The sequence below is a fragment of the Stylophora pistillata genome, chromosome 4 (genome assembly GCF_964205215.1).
Source record: "Stylophora pistillata chromosome 4, jaStyPist1.2, whole genome shotgun sequence".
In the NCBI taxonomy this organism is placed as follows: Eukaryota; Metazoa; Cnidaria; class Anthozoa; order Scleractinia; family Pocilloporidae; genus Stylophora; species Stylophora pistillata.
In genome coordinates this window covers 43,196,740-43,217,544 of record NC_142522.1, presented here as the reverse complement: position 1 = coordinate 43,217,544, position 20,805 = coordinate 43,196,740, and the positions used below count along the sequence as shown (strand labels likewise).

At 36.9% G+C, this 20,805-nt stretch overlaps 1 protein-coding gene across 2 annotated transcripts; it reads right to left on the bottom strand.

Annotated features, from left to right (window-relative positions):
• Nucleotides 1-2,484: 2,484 nt before the first annotated feature.
• On the bottom strand, nt 2,485-20,742 carry LOC111333144 (serine/threonine-protein phosphatase 1 regulatory subunit 10). 2 transcript variants are annotated; one of them, XM_088758201.1, is made up of 29 exons: nt 20,700-20,742; nt 20,348-20,566; nt 18,352-18,410; nt 17,904-18,007; nt 17,328-17,438; nt 16,687-16,780; nt 16,486-16,527; nt 15,981-16,029; nt 15,735-15,806; nt 14,770-14,838; nt 14,468-14,507; nt 14,161-14,303; nt 13,343-13,440; nt 12,897-12,947; nt 12,609-12,724; nt 12,196-12,251; nt 11,865-11,899; nt 11,737-11,767; nt 11,105-11,260; nt 10,728-10,792; nt 10,427-10,480; nt 9,431-9,505; nt 8,437-8,486; nt 7,918-7,999; nt 7,638-7,752; nt 7,445-7,518; nt 6,685-6,904; nt 5,711-5,988; nt 2,485-4,908 (listed from the first exon to the last, which is right to left on the bottom strand). In XM_088758201.1, the coding sequence occupies exons 3-29, from the start codon at nt 18,352-18,354 to the stop codon at nt 4,657-4,659; spliced, it is 2,535 nt and encodes an 844-aa protein (XP_088614327.1). In that variant the 5' UTR covers nt 18,355-18,410; nt 20,348-20,566; nt 20,700-20,742; the 3' UTR covers nt 2,485-4,656. The 2 variants fall into 2 exon arrangements, with proteins under 2 accessions (XP_088614327.1, XP_088614326.1); XM_088758200.1 differs by having other exon boundaries at nt 20,640-20,719.
• Between the last annotated feature and the right edge of the window lie 63 nt (nt 20,743-20,805).

Below are 20,805 nucleotides of genomic sequence, written 5' to 3'. Positions count from 1 at the left end.
CGTTATTGGTTGTTGCCGACTCAATGCTACACGCCTTGTTGGCTATTTATTATCTCATACCCAATGTGGGCTAAAGGAATAATTATTAAATATTCCATTGAAGATCCTCTTCAGTTTTCAAATCTTGCTTCGAAAGTGATGAAAGTCATCCTCCAAAGTTGATTTGAGTTCTTAACTGTTCTTATAGAAGAAGGGACAAACTTGTTTACCCATTAATTCGCTCTGAGAATTTAACAGTTTTCCATATTAGCCAAGACACCCGCTGGTTGGAAGTCATTGGAGAGTCTGAGATTTCTCGAAGGCGACTCCTGGAAAAACTTTGTTTAGAAATGACCATTCGCTTTTCGTAAGATTTCACCAGTTGCTCGGTGTATCCATCGTTTCTGATAGTGTAAGATCTAGCTTCCCTTCAGCATATCATGCAGAGTTGATTCTAAAGTCGAAACTGAGACCTCAGACCTCTAAATAGCTGTCGCGGTTGCTGTTCCAATAGTACACCAAATCTGCTGATTTCCTCCGTGGCTGTTCTGCCTAGGGGGGCAAGAACTGTACAAACTTTTAAAACGCACGTGCAGCGTTGATTTGTTTTTACTCTTTACATTAAATTTTTTGTTTTGCAACGTTCTTGTTCGGCATCGCCCTCTTGAAGCCCCTAATTATTAGAGTGCCCTGTGGATCATTCGCGTCCTCCAGGTTACTCAACTCAAGATATGCCATCCAGCTCCCCAATTTGCTTTCTATCACTCACGAAAAAGATGATGCGTTCGAGGACGAAGTTAAGAAAGCGGGTTCAAAAGGTGAATCGAGTCCCACCTCACCCCCTGCCTCAGTTGGCAAAAAAAAATTAACACCTTATGGTTTTGACCAAATTTGGAACACAACGAAATGTCAAAAGGAGGCCAAAAACCCAACCTGCGGCCACGAATAATGTTTTCTCTTTCTTTTAACTCGTAAATGTTCAAGGAAACCATGAAAAGAGAAGACAATATTTGAATCAAATACTTTCAAAAAGAGATTGGAACCGTGGACGTTAATTGTAAACACATGTAACAGCCGAATACCTAATCACCTTGCATTCTATCACAACAAAGTTGTTTATTCTTTATTTTTGAACAACCAATCACGTCCGGTAAAGGAATATTGACGCTTTGAATGAAAAGTTCTTTGTCCTTACGTTTGTCAGTCGAAGTATTCAAACGCGCAGTTCGTCGAAAGTTGCACACGTTATTTATATTGAAATGTTCGTTAAATAAATGTCCGTCCATAAGGATGTTTCATGTGCGACATCAGTAGCTGGACGGTTGCTTCTGTAAACTCCTGTAACTGCGGGCGATGGAGCGATTAAAAAACAAAAAAACACAAACAAACAAAAAACAAAAATTAAAATCCACATCTACTGCATCCTGAGTTTGACTAATGGTCGTGGGTCGTGGGTCGTGGGTACAAGTCGTGGGTATGGGTGTGGGTGTGGGTGTGGGTGTGGGTAAAAGTCGTGGGTGTGGTTAATACTAATAATAAAAATAATCATTTAAAATATTAAATATAATAATACATAAATTTTATACAACCTTGTCATTCATTGATTTAACTGTTCTTTCTTCTAGTTATTTTATTTTGTTTATTCAATTTACCCTACTTTACGTCTATTTTTATCTGTTATCTCACTGTCAATGAAATTAGTTTCAGTTTCGCGACGGGAAGAGAGATAAATCTTGTAATTATACACGGTGTACAGGTTTTTCGAGCTGTGCGGTCTGCAGTCTGCGTTCTGCTTTTTCGAGGTCTGTGTTAACGAGACACCTGAGTTGCTTTGTACGATTGTACCAAAAATGATTTCATATTTTGGCCCAAAAATGGAAAACATGCTCGAGAACCAAACGTATCAAAGAGAGGTTTTTATTCTTATTTCATTGCTGTTCATTACTTGATTTATCTCTCTTCCCTTTGTTATCAAACGAGATCTCGGAATGCGTCGCGAAACTGAAACTAATTTCATTGACAGTGAGATAACAGATAAAAATAGACGTTAAGTAGGGTAAATTGAATAAACAAAATAGAATAACTGGAAGAGAAAACAGTTAAATTAATGAATGACAGGGTTGTATAAAATTTATGTATTATTATATTTAATATTTAAATGGTTACTTTTATTATTAAGTATTAACCACACCCACGACTTTTACCCACACCCACACCCACGACCCAGGACCATTAGTCAAACTCCTGCATCCTGGATTAAAGTTGAGTAATGAGACCACGACAGATGTATTCCTCTTAACCACTGATTGCTCGTTCGACATTCCCACCGACTTCGTCCAGACTTAAAATGTCTACTTCGCCGAGTGATCGAATAAGTGAACGTATGAGCTTTATCTATGTCATCTTATTGAAAGAGAAAAACACATTTTAGACATTCAGGAGGATTGAGAAGTCGTGAAAAACTAACGACTGAAAGCAAGACAAATACAAATTCCATAAAGGAAATTCACTCGTTAAAATTAGCTTTAATGGAAGAAGTGTACATCAAATATCAATTTTAACATTAACATGATTAAATCTCAAAGGGCTGAAGAGGAATAACGATTGGCGATATAGTGAGACCCTAGCAATGACCCGGAAGTAGAAGAATGGAGAAATAACCAGCCTTCTTCGCCAGAATGGTACTCACGCATATCTCATCATAAACAAATTATTTCCTTTGATGAATGTTGCAGTTTTCATTAAAGGATGTGAAAGAAACCCAAAAGATAGCACCATTATTCCTCTTCAACCATCAAATATCAATAGGCATTTATATTTCTTTGTTATTGCCGTGCAACCAAGAAAGTTGCTTACTTCCAAGATAGCTACACAATTCTCTTCCTTGGTACATAATTATATGGTAAGTTGCGAGGCAATCAACTAAACCAAATACAAGTGAGAGCAACTTTCGTCAATACTGTTAATAGCACCGAGGAAATCTCTTTTGAACTCTCACCTCCTTAATTAACACCAATCATTACGTAGTTAGAATTGTTCGAATATTGGTAAATTGTATTCACAACGAATTTTAAAGGTTGCGCAATCCATCTGTAACCGCTTTGTACCATCCGGCTCTTGACAGATTCCTTTTTCACTTTTTGCCATTGTGGAGCAGTAAAGTAAATGAATCTTAACAAATGATCGTATTTGAAACGTTATGCATCCCAAACGAACCCCAGATGTGTGGAGGTTTCCAGATAAGTTAACTGCAATTGTGTTGAATGGTCGGAACCGATTGTTTCAGTCTTTCACCCACATCTGGACTATTAAAACTGCTTCGCCTTTTATCACAAGATACCGATTAAGTTACCGATTACCAAGTTATGTCTTCCTGTAAAATCTCACTTTAGAAAATTGCTTGATAAAGGTTAAGTGGGTTGAAACTCCGTAGAGTCCATTCTGAAAAAATGCACTATTTTAGGAGAGGTAATTCCTAAAGTTGACATTGCCATTGCTAAACTCAAAGGTAAACTGGAATGTGCAGCTGAAAAACGAGTAGATTTCTACTGTCTTTCAAGTTGTCAGTAACTTCGTCGTATGCACAATCAATTGGCTATATCACTCAGATGGAGACAATAACGGTAAATTATAAGGACACGAAACGAAGGAGAGGATATCCATGACAAAACAACTTTCGTTGCAGCTGGAGCGAAAAGGCAAACTAAATGCGTTGGGGTTATTCCTACCTTAGCCAAGAACGCAATATCTGTTTCCCTGGGATCAGCATCACTTTGAGATTACGCTACAAATTTGAAGTTGAATCTCCTAGTTTCTGCTGAAACTCAGGCCGACTAAGATACGAAATATTTATTCTCTAGCTCTGTCGCAAAATATTCCTTGATAGATATCACTTTAAAATTATTTCTACCTAGTATTTTACATGCGCTGTTTCCACACTTTAAACAATTTGTACAAAGATAATTTCAATAACGAACGCTCGTCATAAAATACGCTCTAGTTTCCACGGAGATGAATGGATAAAAGACGATTTGAGTCAAAATACGAAGTGCAATCCAATACTGCTTGGCAGCGAGAAGAAATCATTGGATATTGATACCAAATCAAGGAAACAAATCGCACAAGTATCACAAGATATTAATAATCACTTAATATTTATCTCTGTCTTACTCCATCACACTAAAAAGATTGGTTTCATTTGCTGGACCCCATTTCAAACAATACCAAGAGAGCTTTGAGCTTTATAAGAAAGGAAAAAACAATTTAGTATTTTTTCCTCCTTGCTGGGCTTGTTTCCCTGATTTGGCACGCACGGCTAGGAAGAGTTTTCTTCAACGGTGTTCACTGTCATTCTTAAATTGATCGGTAGAAAGCCTTCCTCTACTGTGCTTCTACCACCTCGAGAACATACGTCTCGCTGCCGACTGTAAATGAAAACTTGGAGCATTACCCGTATTTTATCCCCTATTAAATAACATTGGTAAACTTGTTTCTTATCAAAAATATATATAGTAACTTGAAGACAAAACAGTAAATTCCACGTCATGCCCGAGCACAAAAGCTCTGCACAAGAGATAGTTCTGGTCTAATCCCCTGTTGCCTGACGTAATTGTCATCATGAAAAGCATGTTCCCAGGAATCTAGTGCCACCATCTTCCAACGCTCTTTCATTCATTGTCAAACTGGAGGTCCATTTACTCCAGGATGCAAAAAGTGACACGTGTTTCCTCTAAGGCAGCCTCGTTTCGACACAAAATGTCGACAGACAGGAGGCGTTCCTCTGCCTCGTCCCCTTCCACGTGCACGACCACGCGGCATCCCTCGACCCCTACCACGCATGCTCATGTCTCCTGGTTCGCCTTCTTCGTCTTCGTCACCATACTCCCCTCCATCGTCGAACTGGTCCGAGTGGAAGTCGTCTCGTTGGGCCTGGGAAAAGATAACATAAGATCAATTATTAAAAACTGGATCATTGGATAATGCAATTCAAGACTTTTTAGTGGCTTAGCCATTATGGTATATGAGCCAATATATCATAATCGACAAATATGGTAAGCGCACGGTCAGCTTAAAATTAAATGGGAGCTAAAAAATTGAATAAAATTGAAGAATTTAATTCAACGTTTTTAATAAAACAATTATTCCACTCGCGTTTGTTGGATATGAGATGATTATAGCCAACGAGGCGCGTAGCGCCTCGTTGGCTATCTATCATCTCATATCCAACGCGCGCTCGTGGAATAATTGTTAATTAGCTGTCTTGTCTTCCCGTTCATTTCCTCCTTTAGTGCGAAACACGAAGTTTACAAGAGGAAAAGCATTCGAGAAGGTTAGAGGACTGTAATTAGCATAGTGACTGATCTCCAAGCCCGACAGAACATCATGCAAAGAACACCGAAGTAATCCCGAACAGACAAACTATTTGCTGATTGTCAATTGATTGGTTGAGCACTGTTAAGATCATTCTGCAGGATTGGAGTTGATTAAAACTTCCAAAGAGTTAGTTGTGGTGCGTCGCAGGGCAAGTGTAACTTCTACAATAGATCGTTATCAAATTGAAGATGTAAGCATAAATCAACCACCAGAACGCATTTCAGAAGTTTTCTTTACGAAGAATTGTTGAGTAATAAGAGTATTGAATTCTTTACCGCGGTACACCAGGAACTATAATCAGACGCTCTACATGTTTTTATGAGAAACACAATGTCCGTAAAAAAAGTTAATAACTTACCATCTCTGGTAAAAGAGGCCGAGGACCTGTTGGCATGGCTCTTCCTATACCTGGTCCGCCCTGCATTCGCATTGGCATGTGTCCCCTCATGCGAGGACCCATCATGGGGCCCTCTGGATTGGGAAACAGCGGCCCAATTGGGGGTCCTTGTCTGGGGCCTCCTGGGCCTTGAAAATGCGGAGGCATATCAGGTCTTAAATGTGGGCCTTGTACACCTCTAGGACCCATGGGACCGGATGGTCTAAAGACATTCAGACTCCCCATTGGATCACCTGGTGCTGTGACAAGAGAAAATAAAGGGACTGTCACATGACATCTACCATTTAGAAAACCTGGCAGCACTTAAAACTAATTGAAGTTGTACACTGACTGACGAAGTACATTTTGTCAAAATACCCCCTTTTGCTCGTGTAAATAAGCGATTTCTATGATGCGCAAAGCCCCTGTTTTAGCACGAGGGTTCAGTATAAGGCATTTCATACCAAAATGAATATTTATTCTCGTACTAAGCCCCGGTCTGAAAGTGAGGGTTTATAAACTCGGAAATTACCTATTGTAACAACAATTTTGAGTTGTTCAAGGCCGTCAAGAATACAGAATATGGACCAATCAGTAGCTTCGCAGCCTTTACTCTTATCTCAAGAGGAAAGTAATCACAGAATTTCACGGGTAACCCTACAAGGTAAGTGAATCATGAGAAAAACATTACGAACTACTTTGACTTGAGGGTGGTTGCAAGAGTTTATTTATTTGGAAAGTCGAATAGAATTGTTGCACTGAGTTGAACACGCATTTTACAGAACACAATAAATGACGAACTTTCCTTCCATCAAGTTTACCAATGATATTTTCTTTATGAAAATAGGGATCGCGTTTTGCATTCAACAAAGTCTCAAACAACTTACAGAGACTGACGCACATCACCTGTCCACTATACAAAAACTATTTTATATAATTATAATGCTTGGCCTTACCAGCACCCAGCAATCCAGCCCCTGGACCCATGCTAGGCATGGGTCCTGGTCCGTGACCTTGTCCGGGTCCTTGTACGCGTGGAGGACCCATTTTGTTTTGCTGAAGAGGTTCCAGGATATGTTGGAGGGCTGGAGGCAAGGAAGAACTCCCCGGCTCATTTTGAGAGAGAGACTGAGAACCAGGTGCCATGTTGGGCGAGTTAGACTGTGGGGTGGGCTTCTAAAACAGATATGCCAAGAGTTTGTCAACAGGTGTATCTCATTTATGTCTCCAAATATCAGAGAAATAATTTGAAATTCAGCCTGTACTACCAAGTTCAAACAGAAAAGCAAGAAAGAATGATGATTTCAAAGAATGATAGACGATAACGGACCTGAGATGATAAGTAAATGTTCTGGGAAACTTCTGAATGACTTACAGTCCTCTCAAGAACATTTACAAATCATGCAGTTACCTATCAACTAATTCGTGTTTTTATCCAATTTTTTTTTTTTTATGGATTAAACTAATTCATTCAAACATCTTATCTTTCTTCACCCCAGACTACGTTCCAAATTTATTTTTTCAAAATTCCTTAAAATCCACTCGAATTTTTTTGCAAAAGCACTCCAGCTGGTGAAAATAAGAAATATGAGTAACGCCAAAAGTTCTTTGTGGGGAAAATGAACGCATTATCGCACATAAATTTTCATAAAAGTGAGTTAACTCATTGTAACAATTGAACATTGGAAGACGTGCAATGACAGTGCTGTTGATTACCATTATTTTATCAAGTAGTGCTTGAACTGTATTATAAGGTCCCCTGTCACCACTTCCCTGAGATACTGATCCCGCTGAAATAAAAAAACAAGGATTGGTAACTTGTTAGGAAAAATGTACAGACTCACTTTGGTCAAACACAAAACAAGGATCAGTCACTAGCTATGGAAAAGAAGGAGATTCCTCAACAAACCTGCAGTTGAGGACGCTGATGACAACAATGACATCAGTGCTGGTGGAAGCTGTACACTGCTGTTGTTGTTAGAAGATACAACTGGAGCTTTGGCAGGCACATGAGTGGTCCCCTTCTGAAGGGAAGAATACATACACAGTAACAGTTGGAAAGTCATTCAATCACAAAATCAGTATTTTTTAATAAATCAAAAACTTGGTTGGTCAGTAGGAGAGTTAGTTGTGCTGAATATTAATGCCATCTATCTTTTGTTTGAGCTGCCATATATATGTATATGTACCTCATCATGTGGTATAACCCTAGGTTCTTCAGAACTTCCTTTTTGGTTATCTGGTTCAGGTTCTGCAGGGCTGTCAGGCAAACTAAATAAAAAAGGAACACAACACATTTTGATCAGAAATTTAAATCAAAGTACAAAGCACCTGGGTTACCACACATGGGGTTAGGAAATAGAACCTGACAACACTGGCTATACCGTTATTCTAAACTGCCAATCTTATTCTACCAATGACAGTACTGGTTCTAGCAAGATCAGAAACAACACAGAGCACTTCCTCACATCAAACTAAATCTAAAACAGAAATACTACTTGCAATGGTATAAAGATCCTTATTCTAATATTCAAGTTAAGTTAACATATAGATTCCATGTTGCCATGTATATGTTCAGATAACCTCAAAAAGTGGTTGGAAAAAAAAGCCACCAGGTGCAGCTGAGTGGGTCAGTGATGTTCTTACCATGCCCCAAAAGAGAAGTGGTAAAGCACAAAATCAGGCCATATACCATATTCAGACTTTACCTTGACTTCGTTAAAAATATATCTGCCAGTATACTAGCTTCTCTGGTTTTCTGTGAGACAAAGAATCACATAATTATGAAGTTGTTATTTATAACCAATAATGGTTTAAGGAATAAATGTAGCAAAATAAATTGAACATTGTTACAAAATTTGCAATGTTAATACTCTACACCTGTGCATGGTTTAAAATGATGAGTGTCAAGTAATTGGTATTCCATGTAAAACTTAGGGAAATATAGAAGAAAAAATCCTCATGAATGCTTCTTTTTGATTCCCCATCTGTGCTTTTTAATAACCAGTCGCTAGACATTTTAATTTACCTAATCATTCTAGGCAACATATGGCAATCTGCGGTCTTTCCTTGCACTTAGGTGGCACTGAAAGCCGTAAAAATCTTGAACAAAAGCTCATCTTTCAAACCGGCAGTCTAAATCCCACAGGGATCAACGAACGCTTTTCATTCCACTAATTTATTCATGTTTTTCTCGTTGCCATGCTCCCACCAATAACGTAGCTCCATTTTCTGCCTTTAAAAGCACACACAACCCACAATTCCTCTATTCGCTCCGACGAAGGGCTAACGCTTGAAACATCAGCTTTTGTAATTATTATGGTGGCCAATTTACCATTTCAACTTTGTTGATATATCCAAATTATTTCGTTACTCCCACCGACGCAGCCCCAAACAGTTTCTTTCGAAACTATCAGCCTTTTTAATAATCTCAGACTACACAGTAAAAGTTGTTGAATGTGTGAGATGTTTGCAGTTGATGTAGGACAAAATCTCTCAGGATACCATCTCACTGACTTTCAGTGTGGACAGTCTCGTTGTGTTCACCTTCACAGGTACACTCATAGTAAAGTGTATAAAAAGCTAATCTGCACAGAGTTAACAAAAGTGGTGCTTAAGTTTACTTTCCCACCATGTGATGCAGGAACACTCCTACATGTATGTGTGCATAGAAGTGGATAGGACATGTATAGTGTACTGAACCTGTATTTGCCTCTGTGTACTCTTTGAACCTTTTTCTGCTTGGTGCTCTAGTGTTAAAGTTCTAGGTCTATACCACTACAAAATACAAACAAATTAATGATAAGTGGGGACCCACACAATATGCAATTAGCTGATAGCTGAAATTCAGTTCTTATGATGATTGCAAGGTTACTGTTTCACTATTATATGAAACATCACATAACTTTTAAAATTCAAACAAAAGTTACACAATACAATTATCAATTACTAATTATTGGTTTACACCAAGGTGTAGCAGAATTGACTGGATGATTTGATCATTCAGATAAGAGAAATTCTCAACTACACTATTCATAGCAATAGTTTCTGATAGTTTAGCTATCTCAGCAAAGGTGATCACAGCATTGAGTGACTATGATGACCCCTTCTGCTCAGGTAATGGAGGTGCCAGTTAATATAAGTAATAATTGTTTAATTAAAAACGTCCCCAAGATATTAGACAAATCTTACCAAATCTTAAATTTTTTAGCTCCCTTTTAATTTCAACCCAACGTGTACGCTTACCATATTTGTAGATTATGGCATATTGGCTCATATACCATACTGGCTAAGCCAATAAAAAGTCTTGAATTGCATTATCCAATGATCCAGGTTTTAATAAGGACTATTATTAAAAACTGGATCATAGGATAATGCAATTCAAGACTTTTTATTGGCTTAGCCAGTATGGTATATGAGCCAATATACCATAATCTAATATCTGTTCATTGTAACATCCGGTTTCTTCTTACAAATATATCTTGGGGTCGTTTTTTTTTTTTTAAAAAAACAATTATTCCACTTGCGCTTGTTGGGTATGAGATGATTATAGCCTCGTTGGCTATCTATCAGCTCATATCCAACGTGCGCTCGTGGAATAATTGTTAATTATCTCATGGGACTATCAGACTACTTACTTAAAAAATTAAAATTCCCCCCTCCCCCCTTCTTAACCAAATGATTAAACATCATCCACACCTTAATTCTTTCAGTCATTATGTCTTCACTCAAGCGTTTGGCTTGTTCCACAAGCTGAAACAGAAAATTATGCTTTTCTTTAGACTATAAATTATCTCAATAAGAATAGTATCTTATTACCTGCTTGAAATGGTGGGCTGAACTCAGGTAGCCAACCATTGCTTCAAATCAATTTGCCAAAGTTATTTCTTCACCACATGGTGATCAAAATATTTGCAGCTTATGGTGCTGATTAACACCCATGCAAAGTGTAACCAATCATTTCCAATTCCTGTCTATAAAGTTTGATCAATACACCTACCTGTCTCTCCCTGACCATTTCATTATGTGCTGCATCAAGGAAGTTCACAGGATGTCTCACCAAAGCTAAAGATAATAGGAACCCCAATAAGCCAAAAGTGTTTGTATACTTCATGCAGAAGAGACACATAACATTATTTAATTTATAGCTACAAAATAATATAAACACCTTTCTTCATGATCACTCTGTTTGTAAACATTTAACAGAAAATAATTATCTGAAGTTTTATATTCCAAACTGGGATACATAGTGATTGAAACATGTTGTGTTTAGTGATTGAAATCACATTGCCCACAAGTGATATGTTAAATTTAGATTTAAACAATACACAACACAGCAGGCTAAGGAAAGTGCAACACAAAGTGGAATAAACTGACCTCTTTCATCTTCATCCATCTCAAAGTAATGGAAGATAGCAAGGTTTGCATCATCATCAGGCCATGTCACTTTTTTGCCTTTCTTTGACTTCTTTGCTGGTTTCTCCTCTACATCATCGACTGCTGATGCTACTGTATCTGTTGATGCCTGTGATGCTAGAGAAATAAGAAACAAACTCACAAAATGAATTCAGCAAAGTACCTAATAAATGTGATAGCCTTTGGTCACTAGATTATTTGCTTATACAGCGCATCTGCTGACAGAGATGACTTTTCTTTGGTGGAGTTCAAAGGGGTTGCTAAAAATGTCCAAAAATGTAAATTATTAAGGAGGATTTTGACACAATCCAACCAAGTCCTTGAAAGTGATAATCATGTAACTTCTCCATGTATGATATCCATACATTATCCAGCAAACAGGTAATGAGAATACTCAAACTTAATCTAACACCTAATTCTTGTACTAAAGTTAAAAGGAAGTGTGTAGCAGCTAGAAGAAGAATTCACAATCAGATCTTGGCAGTTGAAGGGTAAGTGACACCTGCTTTTTTTCTCAGAAATAACGGCTATTTTTTTAATTAGGCCATTATTCAGGCTGCATATCTAGATTTCTTAACACAGACAATGATTACCTGCATTGGGGGAATTTTCTTTTTCAGATGACTGTCAAAGAAAACCAATGATAAAAAGATTAGTTTACATTTAAAACCTGAGAAAACTAAAGTTAAATTGCAACAAAAGTTTCAAATCAACTGCTTACCTCTGACCCTTTACTAAAATCTCCTATATCTCCACCTGTGCAATCAAATAAATTTCAATCAGTAGTTGTAATTTTTCAGTTAAAAGAAATTTCTTGTACCTCCACATGATAGACATATTTAAACAAATTCTAAGAAAACATTCTCTCTGAAGTGATGCACTAGGGCCTTCACATTAGCAATGAATGTTTACTTAATTGTACAACACAATGTTGTAGTACTTCCTACTTTTAAAAGTATTGCTAGGAAAAAGCAGAATCAAAGAGAGAGCTGATTTGTCAAAAGGTAAAAAATACTGTAAACATAGATGTGAAGGTCAATTGGTTTCCTTACTTGGTGCAGATGTGTCATCAGGTGACCCATTAGGAGATGAACCAGACTTGTTATTGCTAATAAACAGAAAACAAGATCAGCATAAACACAATAAGCAAACTGCCATTTGACAGTACTGTAATCAAAATGTTTTAATAAAAAGAAGTTTTCAGAGACTCTGTAAGATTTTGCTAGCTACTTGTATCATTGATTCACACCACTAGCTTCCCACAAGGATGATAAAGATCAAATGTAAAACCTGATACAGAAAAGTATCTACTGTTCAGCAAAATCTACTTTAGTTTAACATGAAGTAGTGACATGAACTCTATTAAATTAGTATCATAAGCAGTGTACTGTTAACCTTGAGCATGACAGCATTGTAGGATGATGATTATTTTAGGATCACTGGTGAAGAATCCTAAGTTAATTACCTTGAACTGTCAGCTTCTTTATCTTTGTTTTCTTTTTCCTTTTCTCTTCCATCCTCTTGGCCATGTGTTTGTGACTGACTGTCCAAAATGGCATCAAGAATTCCTGTATATGTCGGCTGAATAATAAACATGACATGAGCCCAAGAGAAATTTTGTAAAAAAAAATTGAAACAGAAGGTTTTTTAAAAGTAGCCTAAGTCTATATTAATATTTTTTTCTTTATACAAAAATTAGAATGGAATTCACTGACTAGTTTTAAATCTACTTCTACTTGCCAAAACTGTTTACCTTGGTAGTTGTGGTCAGAGATACTGAAGTTGAAGTGTTGGTTGTTCCAGTCTGTAATGATATAAAAAAAAGGATCTCTTTTAAAGCTCAACCAAAAAGTACTCATTTACAAAAAGGCAAGTAAGGCCAGAGATCTGGTTATGAAACAGCTGACCCTGGCATGTGAGTAAAGCCTATAAGTTTCCCAGCCACTGTAGAGACTACTTGCAAACTGCACAATTTACAGTTTTGAGTTCTCAAAAGTTGTAGTAACAGTGGAAACAGTTTCAATGCTTCTAGCACTAGGTAGGGCAACAGAACTCACACACCCTAACATACACACTAATTAAAGAGGTCTTTTATCTTCATTTAGACCAATAAGAGACAGTTTCAGTGTGGCTTGACACAATAAATGGGAAATGCCAAAACAAAACATACATCCATATTGATGATGTACACGTATGTACCTTTGAAGCTGTTGACACGCGTTTTCTTTTTCGTGCAGGGGCAGCAGATGCTGCAATTGTTAAGGCATTCATGAATCCTGCACTCTCCATGGCAACAGCTGGTGAAAAAAAAAAATAAAGAGCAAATCATCGCAAGTACTAAAGGGATACGTTTCTAGTTTATAATACTGATCTCTCCCTTTGCATAAAGAGTAAAGGACTGACAGTCATTTTATGAAGTGGGAGATCCTGCATTCTTGTCCAAACAGACATAATCACTTTTCATCCCCTCCACCCAAATAATGAATACATTGGTCAGAGCTACTACTAAAGATTATTGTGATTTCCTCAGGAAAGCATGTCCCTTGATTAATATCAAATAAATATATGACCTTTGATACTTTACAAGACACCACTGCTTGCCAAATATTGTGACTATTGATTTTCAGCTCTATAACCAGGGAAAAGTCTAGAAAAACTTGATCTCTGACCCATCATGCATTTCTGACATCCTCTGTACATCCTTTAACCCCTTACACCCTAACATCAGTATGCATATTCTCCAAACTGTTCTCCATACATTTGCTGAGGTGCCAACAAGGAGAATTTGTTCAACAATCAGGAACTTCTTTGGTTGGTGATCATTTCCTTCATTCTTGTGACTTAAATGTTTGATTCAGTGGTGATATTGTAAGGAGTAAGTAAGTACTGGTCAATATCAGGGGTCAAAAGGTTAGGAAAATCAGTACTAATTTTATATTTCATCTAGATCATAGATAGTGAGCCCTAAACTCTTACATGTCCTTTGAAAACTGAAATGAAAGCAGACAGGTTCTTACGTTTAGGCTGAGGTGGGATAACTTTTGTTTTAGAAACATTCTTTTGTGCCATGCTCTGCTTCACATCACTTTTAACTTCACTCAGGGTTTTACTCTTCTTCTCAACTTGAGGTGACCTGTTTGAATCTGTTGAGTTGTTGTCTCTACAATATAATCATTAAAGATTTGAAAATTTAATTTGTCTTACTTAGCATGAAGCATTCTTAAGGCTGACCTAAGAAAACAGTTATACCATAATATTATGACTGTACAAAGCAACAAATGAAAAAACTGATGTACAGAAGTCAATTCTGAAATAACATCTCACCTCATTCTCTTTGCAGGCTTCCCTTCAGTTGAAGAAACAGCTGTGAAAAACAATCAATCAAAACATATTAACTAACGGTGATACTCAACTTCACTTTTGACAACCTTTTCTTTAAAATAATTTCCTTTGACTTAAGGATATTTCAGTGCTTTAAAATGTCTTTAGTTAAGATAGGATACAATATTGCTGCCATCTAATCAGTGACTACAAAACAGCTATTGATAAGAAAGCTCTCTCAACCATTTTCCCAAAGATGACCAAAAAGATTGTGTTTGAATTTAAACTTGTGTCGGCACACTTACCCTGCTTAGAGCCTTGCAAAGGATCATCGCCACTGGCAGAACCGTTCAGCTTGGGCTTATCACCTTTTTCTGAAAGAGGCAAATAAATTCAGGATTTAAACATACATGTACAGTCAGAGGGTGATAGGTGACTTAGCCTCGACAACCTAACATTAATGTGCATATTCTCCGCACTGTTCCTTATACATTTCCTTTAGCACTGACAAGGAGAATTTAATTAATAATCATGAGCCTCTTTCCCTCACTCTTGTGACCCTAATGGGAGATTCTGCAGTGATATTGCAAGGAGAAATGAGATGCTAAGCACTATTAGGGGTCATATGTTACATTTAGAAGTACATCTACATTACTTCAAGGACACTAAAGAGAATAGAAAACGTTAAGGGACCTAACATTATTTACAAGGAGAAGGGGAGGGGGCTGGTGGAAATGAGAAATAAACTTCCCAAAAACTTTAAGTCCCCCCTTTATTGGGGACACACTTTTTATTGGCCCCCCCCCCCCCGATAATTCTTTAAATGAATTTTTTTGGCACTCAAAAATGCTCTAAGATACTATACCAAGACATTTTATGTAAACCAAATTGAAATGTTATGAAGAATACCATCCTACTTTTTTTTAAAGTGATGCACAAGGAGATGAAAGTGACAGAGGGGAGAGCAGTGAATCTGAGAATGAAATCCTTTAAGGACTTTCAATTTTCAACCATTTGTTTAGATTGAAATCGAGTCTTGAGTCTTGTTTATCAGAGTCTCCAATTAAACATAAAAAGTCAATTTTGCTGGTATTGATATTGCAGAATTTTATTTGATCCCTCCTTTTTATGTGCACACAAATTTTTGGTTCCCCCCCCCCTCATTTCCATCAGCCCCCCTGTAAATAACGTTAGGTCTCTAAAATCTATTACAACAACAACAACAACAACAACAAAAAGGTGACATTACAGTGTAATCTTCTACAAGTACCTGATGTTCCTGTCTGATTTCTAACAAGACTCATCCACTGCTTAACAATTCCTGAAGCAAGCTTCTTGACATCTGAAACAAAACAAGGAAATAAAACAATCAGCCTATCTAACTAAGAAGACTTACGAGAGAAACTAATACCAAGCCAGATCTTGTACATACTGACTTCAATAGCGCGAAGCAAATAAATGCCACCAAACCCATGCTACTTGTTTCTGTTATTTAAATGAATTTCAATATGTTTACCTTGATTTTCTAACTTTGTGAGATGCTTGATAATCTTACCAGTATTGCCCTACAAAACATTGATGAGATACAATTGGGTTTTTCTACCAAATTTACAATGTTTATAGTTGTTCTTACTTTCAATATCATAGTGTAAGCAAAGTTTAAGGAGTTTACTTCGTAAGTATTCAATAAGGTCTGTATTCTGGATGAAAAGTGGTGAGAACAGTTTTAAGGATCATTAACAAAATGTATAAAAAGTATAATTTCAGAGAAATGGTGAAATTGAATTGAGCTAAGAACATCCTGCATTGTGCTGCAAACAGCAATTACTCCAACTACTTCATTAAAAAAAAAAACCACCATTAAAATAGCTTTCACAGGTCAGAAACATTTTATTGCTTAATCTAGAGCAATATGCACATGCTATATAAAAAGTCAATCAATTGTTCAATGGAAAGTACATAAAAGCTTACTGCAGTTTAAACAATACCAATCAGACTTTACTCAACAACTATCAACATACTTGTTTTAAAGTGTCTATATTCACAGGGAGATCTCTCAAGACCTGAAGAAAAGATGCAAGATTCAGACTGAGTGATATTGTTACAATACAGCACACACAATCACAGAATATTTCACAGAGTCAGACTCAAACACATCACAAATGAATGTCAATGTATTTTTAATTAAAGTTGCATTCACTAAATATGCCAAGATCTCTTACCTCCAGTAGTTCTACTAGAACAGGAAAATTCTCAGTTTTCTTTGCCTCAACTAACCACCTATTCAATATATTCCAGCCTCCTACAATCATAAACCTGTTGAAACCAAGAAGAAAATTTGCATTTATTCTTAACAAATGCACATTTAATAACTGATCAATAATAATTGGCTATTCAAACATTATCAATCAAGAGCATACTTTTTAAGGAAAGAGAAGCAAGTACCAGAAAATCCAACACAACCTTACATCAACAGCTTTTCATGTGACATAAAACTGTTAAGGATAATTCAATAAAAGAGATTGCAGGAAATCCAAAGGTCATTTTGAGATAATTATATAGGACATGGAAAGACAGAATTCATCAAGGCTGTGGTCAAGCAGTGCATGGTGGCCCCTGGCGTCTTACTTTTGCTCTAAGGTGACTCAGGAAGTTTAGTTTTTTTCATACAAAGCATATGCTGGGCACCCTGGATTTAGCAGTTTCAGAGCACTGGACTCCATTCAATTTTCCTTAGAGCACAGCCTTGATTCATAGATGAATAATGAAGAGGAAAGAGGAAATCCATACCAACAGTTATCACCACCACTTTGTTATTACAATAGGCTCAATACTAGAGTAAAAAGTAGAAAAGTAGTCGTACTTTTCTAGTGATTCACTTGCAGTTTCATTTTCCTTTGCAGATGAAATGGTAGCCTTCAAGATGTTCAAGTAGATACAGCGACTCATCAACTTCTCTGCATTTCGCATTAAACTAGAAACAAGACAAGATGATGGGAGAACAATAGGCATGAAAAAAAGTTTCATACCAACAAGGGCCACACAATTGTACAAAAAGCAAATCAGCCTTCTTCAGGTTTCGTATACTTTTGATCTGCTAAAATTCCATGACTTTCCATGACTTTTTCCATGACCTTTTGAAAGATTCCATGACCTGTTTGCAAACATTCTCACAATGCGTGCTTCTGCTTATTTCTAATGAAATTAAATCTGATTTTTGACTCGTCAGTTAACTTTTCAACTTTGGGTCTTATTGCCTTTCACTTAGAGAGAGCATATTGATTTTCCATGACTTTCCATGACCCACACCTAAATTTCATGACCCACACCTAAATTTCATGACTTTCCAGACCTGGAAAATGAAATTTTGAAATTCCATGACTTTCCAGGTTTTCCATGACCTGTACGAATCCTGTTCTTGAAAACATCAATATTGTACCTTATTATTTGTACCACTTCTTGAGGGGTCTTGATGTCTCCTAAAGAACCTAGCATTGGTTTGAGAGCATTCAGTAGAGTGTGAGGCTCACCACCTGATGTGCTCTGCAAATAACAAACAACAATTCTAGTGACAAAGTGATCCTTAAAAGTGAGTGGCAACTAAAGCAGTAGCAGAAAAGAAGCCTGATAAAATTCAGGCTTCTATGGATTCAAACCTGTGCCTACCAGATACTAGTTGAGCTCATACTGCCAACTGAGCTACAGAGTAGCACATTGGGAGTGAATTATAAACTTTAGTGTGCTCTTTATTCCCACAAAGAATCCTCCATTTACAAAAGGAATCTCTTTGCTCTTTCGTGAAAAGAAAAGAGAAGGGCTGATTTGAAGAGGTTCATGTCTTGGTTAAATTGCTTTATTCAATGTCTTTCCTTTTACTGTGTTCTTACCATGTTTCTTTTTCAGCTTCTTTCTCTAATTAGGCCCAACTTTTATGACAGTCACTCAGCTGGAGAAACACAAAATCAAACCAAATATCAGTTACGGTCAATACCTTGTGGCTGGAGTTAAAATATTATTCACTGGTATTCTTTCATTCAATTTGAGAACTCAAGATTTAGAATTCATCCACTATCCTTTTCCTACCATCATTTATGTTTAAGTGCTTCTTGATATCAACTGCCAACATACATTTCTACAAGTCTGTATTGCACATCTGACTCATTCTGGATTTGTATGGCAGTTTTCATATACATTTTCAAATAACAAGGTTACACCATACTCTGCAATTAATTTGAACTTATGCATAGTTTTGTTCTAGTCCTTTACTATAAAAACAAACTGAAATTGGTCTTGGCTGGTCACTTCACATGAGATCATCATAAAATGTTTACAGGCACAGTGTCAAGAAGCTTGTCTTATTTTCCCCATAACTTTGGGTGTTGTACATGTTGGTTAGAGAATACTGTTTCCTTTGCAAGATGTTTTTCATTGTGTACAAAAATGCAAAACAAAGTTTCTCCTGGTGAAGTGAAAAGACAAAGAAAGCTTGTTCTTGTAAAAATGCTTCATAGATGGAAATTAAAAAATCTAAGTTACTTTTTCAATCTTGTTTTCCCCTTATGAAGAAGCAGATTGTAATTTTTCCCCTAAAATATTGCTTACATTCTGGCAGGTTATACAACTTCAAGAGTTAACTTTCTATCAATCATAAATTTTGAGAGTCTTAGAATCAATTCAACATCAGCACCAGCAAACTAAGGTGTGTGCAACAAGAAGACATTCTGAAAACTCCTTCCTGTACACTAATAACAACTGGTAGGATGAACTTGGCAAAAACTTTTTCATTAAAAGCTTAACATATTGATTATGATTTGGTGCCACAAGAGTAAAGAGACAAGTCTAACACTCATAACTAGTCCAATCATTTGAAACTGTCAGTGGCTCTGACACTGTTTACAAGCACTAACAAAAGAGGAAAAAAATCCGAATGTCACTTCCTTGATGCATAATAAAGATATCTATGACAGGAAGTGCATGGAGCAGGAGTTGTTCTTTTTGTCAGACTACTGATCACTAATAAACATCAGATCTAAAAAGAGATGGTGGATGTGTAATTCAAGGGTTATTTAGCATCCTTTTTTATAAGATCACTGATCTTCAAAACTTTTAAGTGACAAATTCTCAAAAATCTCAACTGTTCTATTTCACTGTTAACACTGAGTTAATTGCAAACCTTGAAACCTATATGTCCAGTTTATATAAGCTCAAAATTCTCGAATTCCCCGAGACCAGTCATCGTTCATGAATATTAATAAACACATGTTTAGTGATCTTTATCCCTTCGCATCCTTTCGAATTTTCCTCACTGAACGTAAAAAGGGGTAAAAGAAAAGTAGAGAATTTTTCATATTTGGAAAGTTGAGGCGAAAAAGACCGGTGTTGAAAATTCAACATTCCATTAACGCCACTTTGTAATTACACTTCGCAATATCATAAATTCTACGATCGAGGACGCACTACTAAAAAGTCTGGTAAAAACCAAACCGAATCCACTGCTTCTTGGATAACCATGGAATTGACTGAAAGTTCGCGAATGATGTCCAAACCACATGTGAGAATAAATAAATTAGGTTTTGAAATTAAGTTATTCAATGTCGCTAGTTTTCTCATCCACTTTGGTTTCGTATGGAGCGTATGCATCTTTATCTCTCCTTGGAACCTTCCTAGCAATCCTCCTATATTTTCCATTTCGACACAGTCTTTATCTCAGACTGCTTATTTTCTCCGTCGAAGCCCTTTTAGGTTGAGTAGGAAGGAAAGAAGAAAGGACACAATTTTGTGTTAAACCACCGCGCTACACCGCTTTATTTGCAGCAACGTAAATGGTGGCTTCATAACGCTTAGTGAAATCGAAACAGAAACGCTGATATTCAACCAACTTACTCTTGGGCACTGTGCGTCACTTCGATAACCCTTTCCTCAAAGAACTTTCTTTCTTCAATACATACACGTTCTAGGCGTGTACATAATTTTTAAAAAGATTTTGGGGCGACCTAAGTTCACGCATTGCACACGACAACTAGTTTGAGCAGCCATTTCACATGGCCGTTCAATTGCAAACTGTCCGTTGATTGTTTCCTCTTCAAAATCGTATTTCTTCACCTAAAAATCAAACAAAAGGAACAAAATTAGTTCAAGATTGTTACCACATCGAAATTCCCACTTCACATCGTACTTGTGAGGAAGAAAACATCGCAAATTTTCAGGCAGGAATTTTCCGAACAACATGGCTTACCGATTTTCACTTGAACTCACACCCCACTCCAAAGGGATGATGGATACAAAAAGAGTCAAAGATTCAAACTGCACTCCAATTGGCCAACTTCCCATCAATCAAAAAT

What these genes read in the sequence shown, in the direction of transcription:
- LOC111333144 (XM_088758201.1), bottom strand. An exon ending in ATATAGACACTTTAAAACAA is followed by an intron (nt 16,030 to 16,485) that starts GTATGTTGATAG and finishes AATGTTTTGTAG; the next exon opens with GGCAATACTGGTAAGATTAT. An exon ending in CTCTGACCACAACTACCAAG is followed by an intron (nt 12,725 to 12,896) that starts GTAAACAGTTTT and finishes TTTATTATTCAG; the next exon opens with CCGACATATACAGGAATTCT.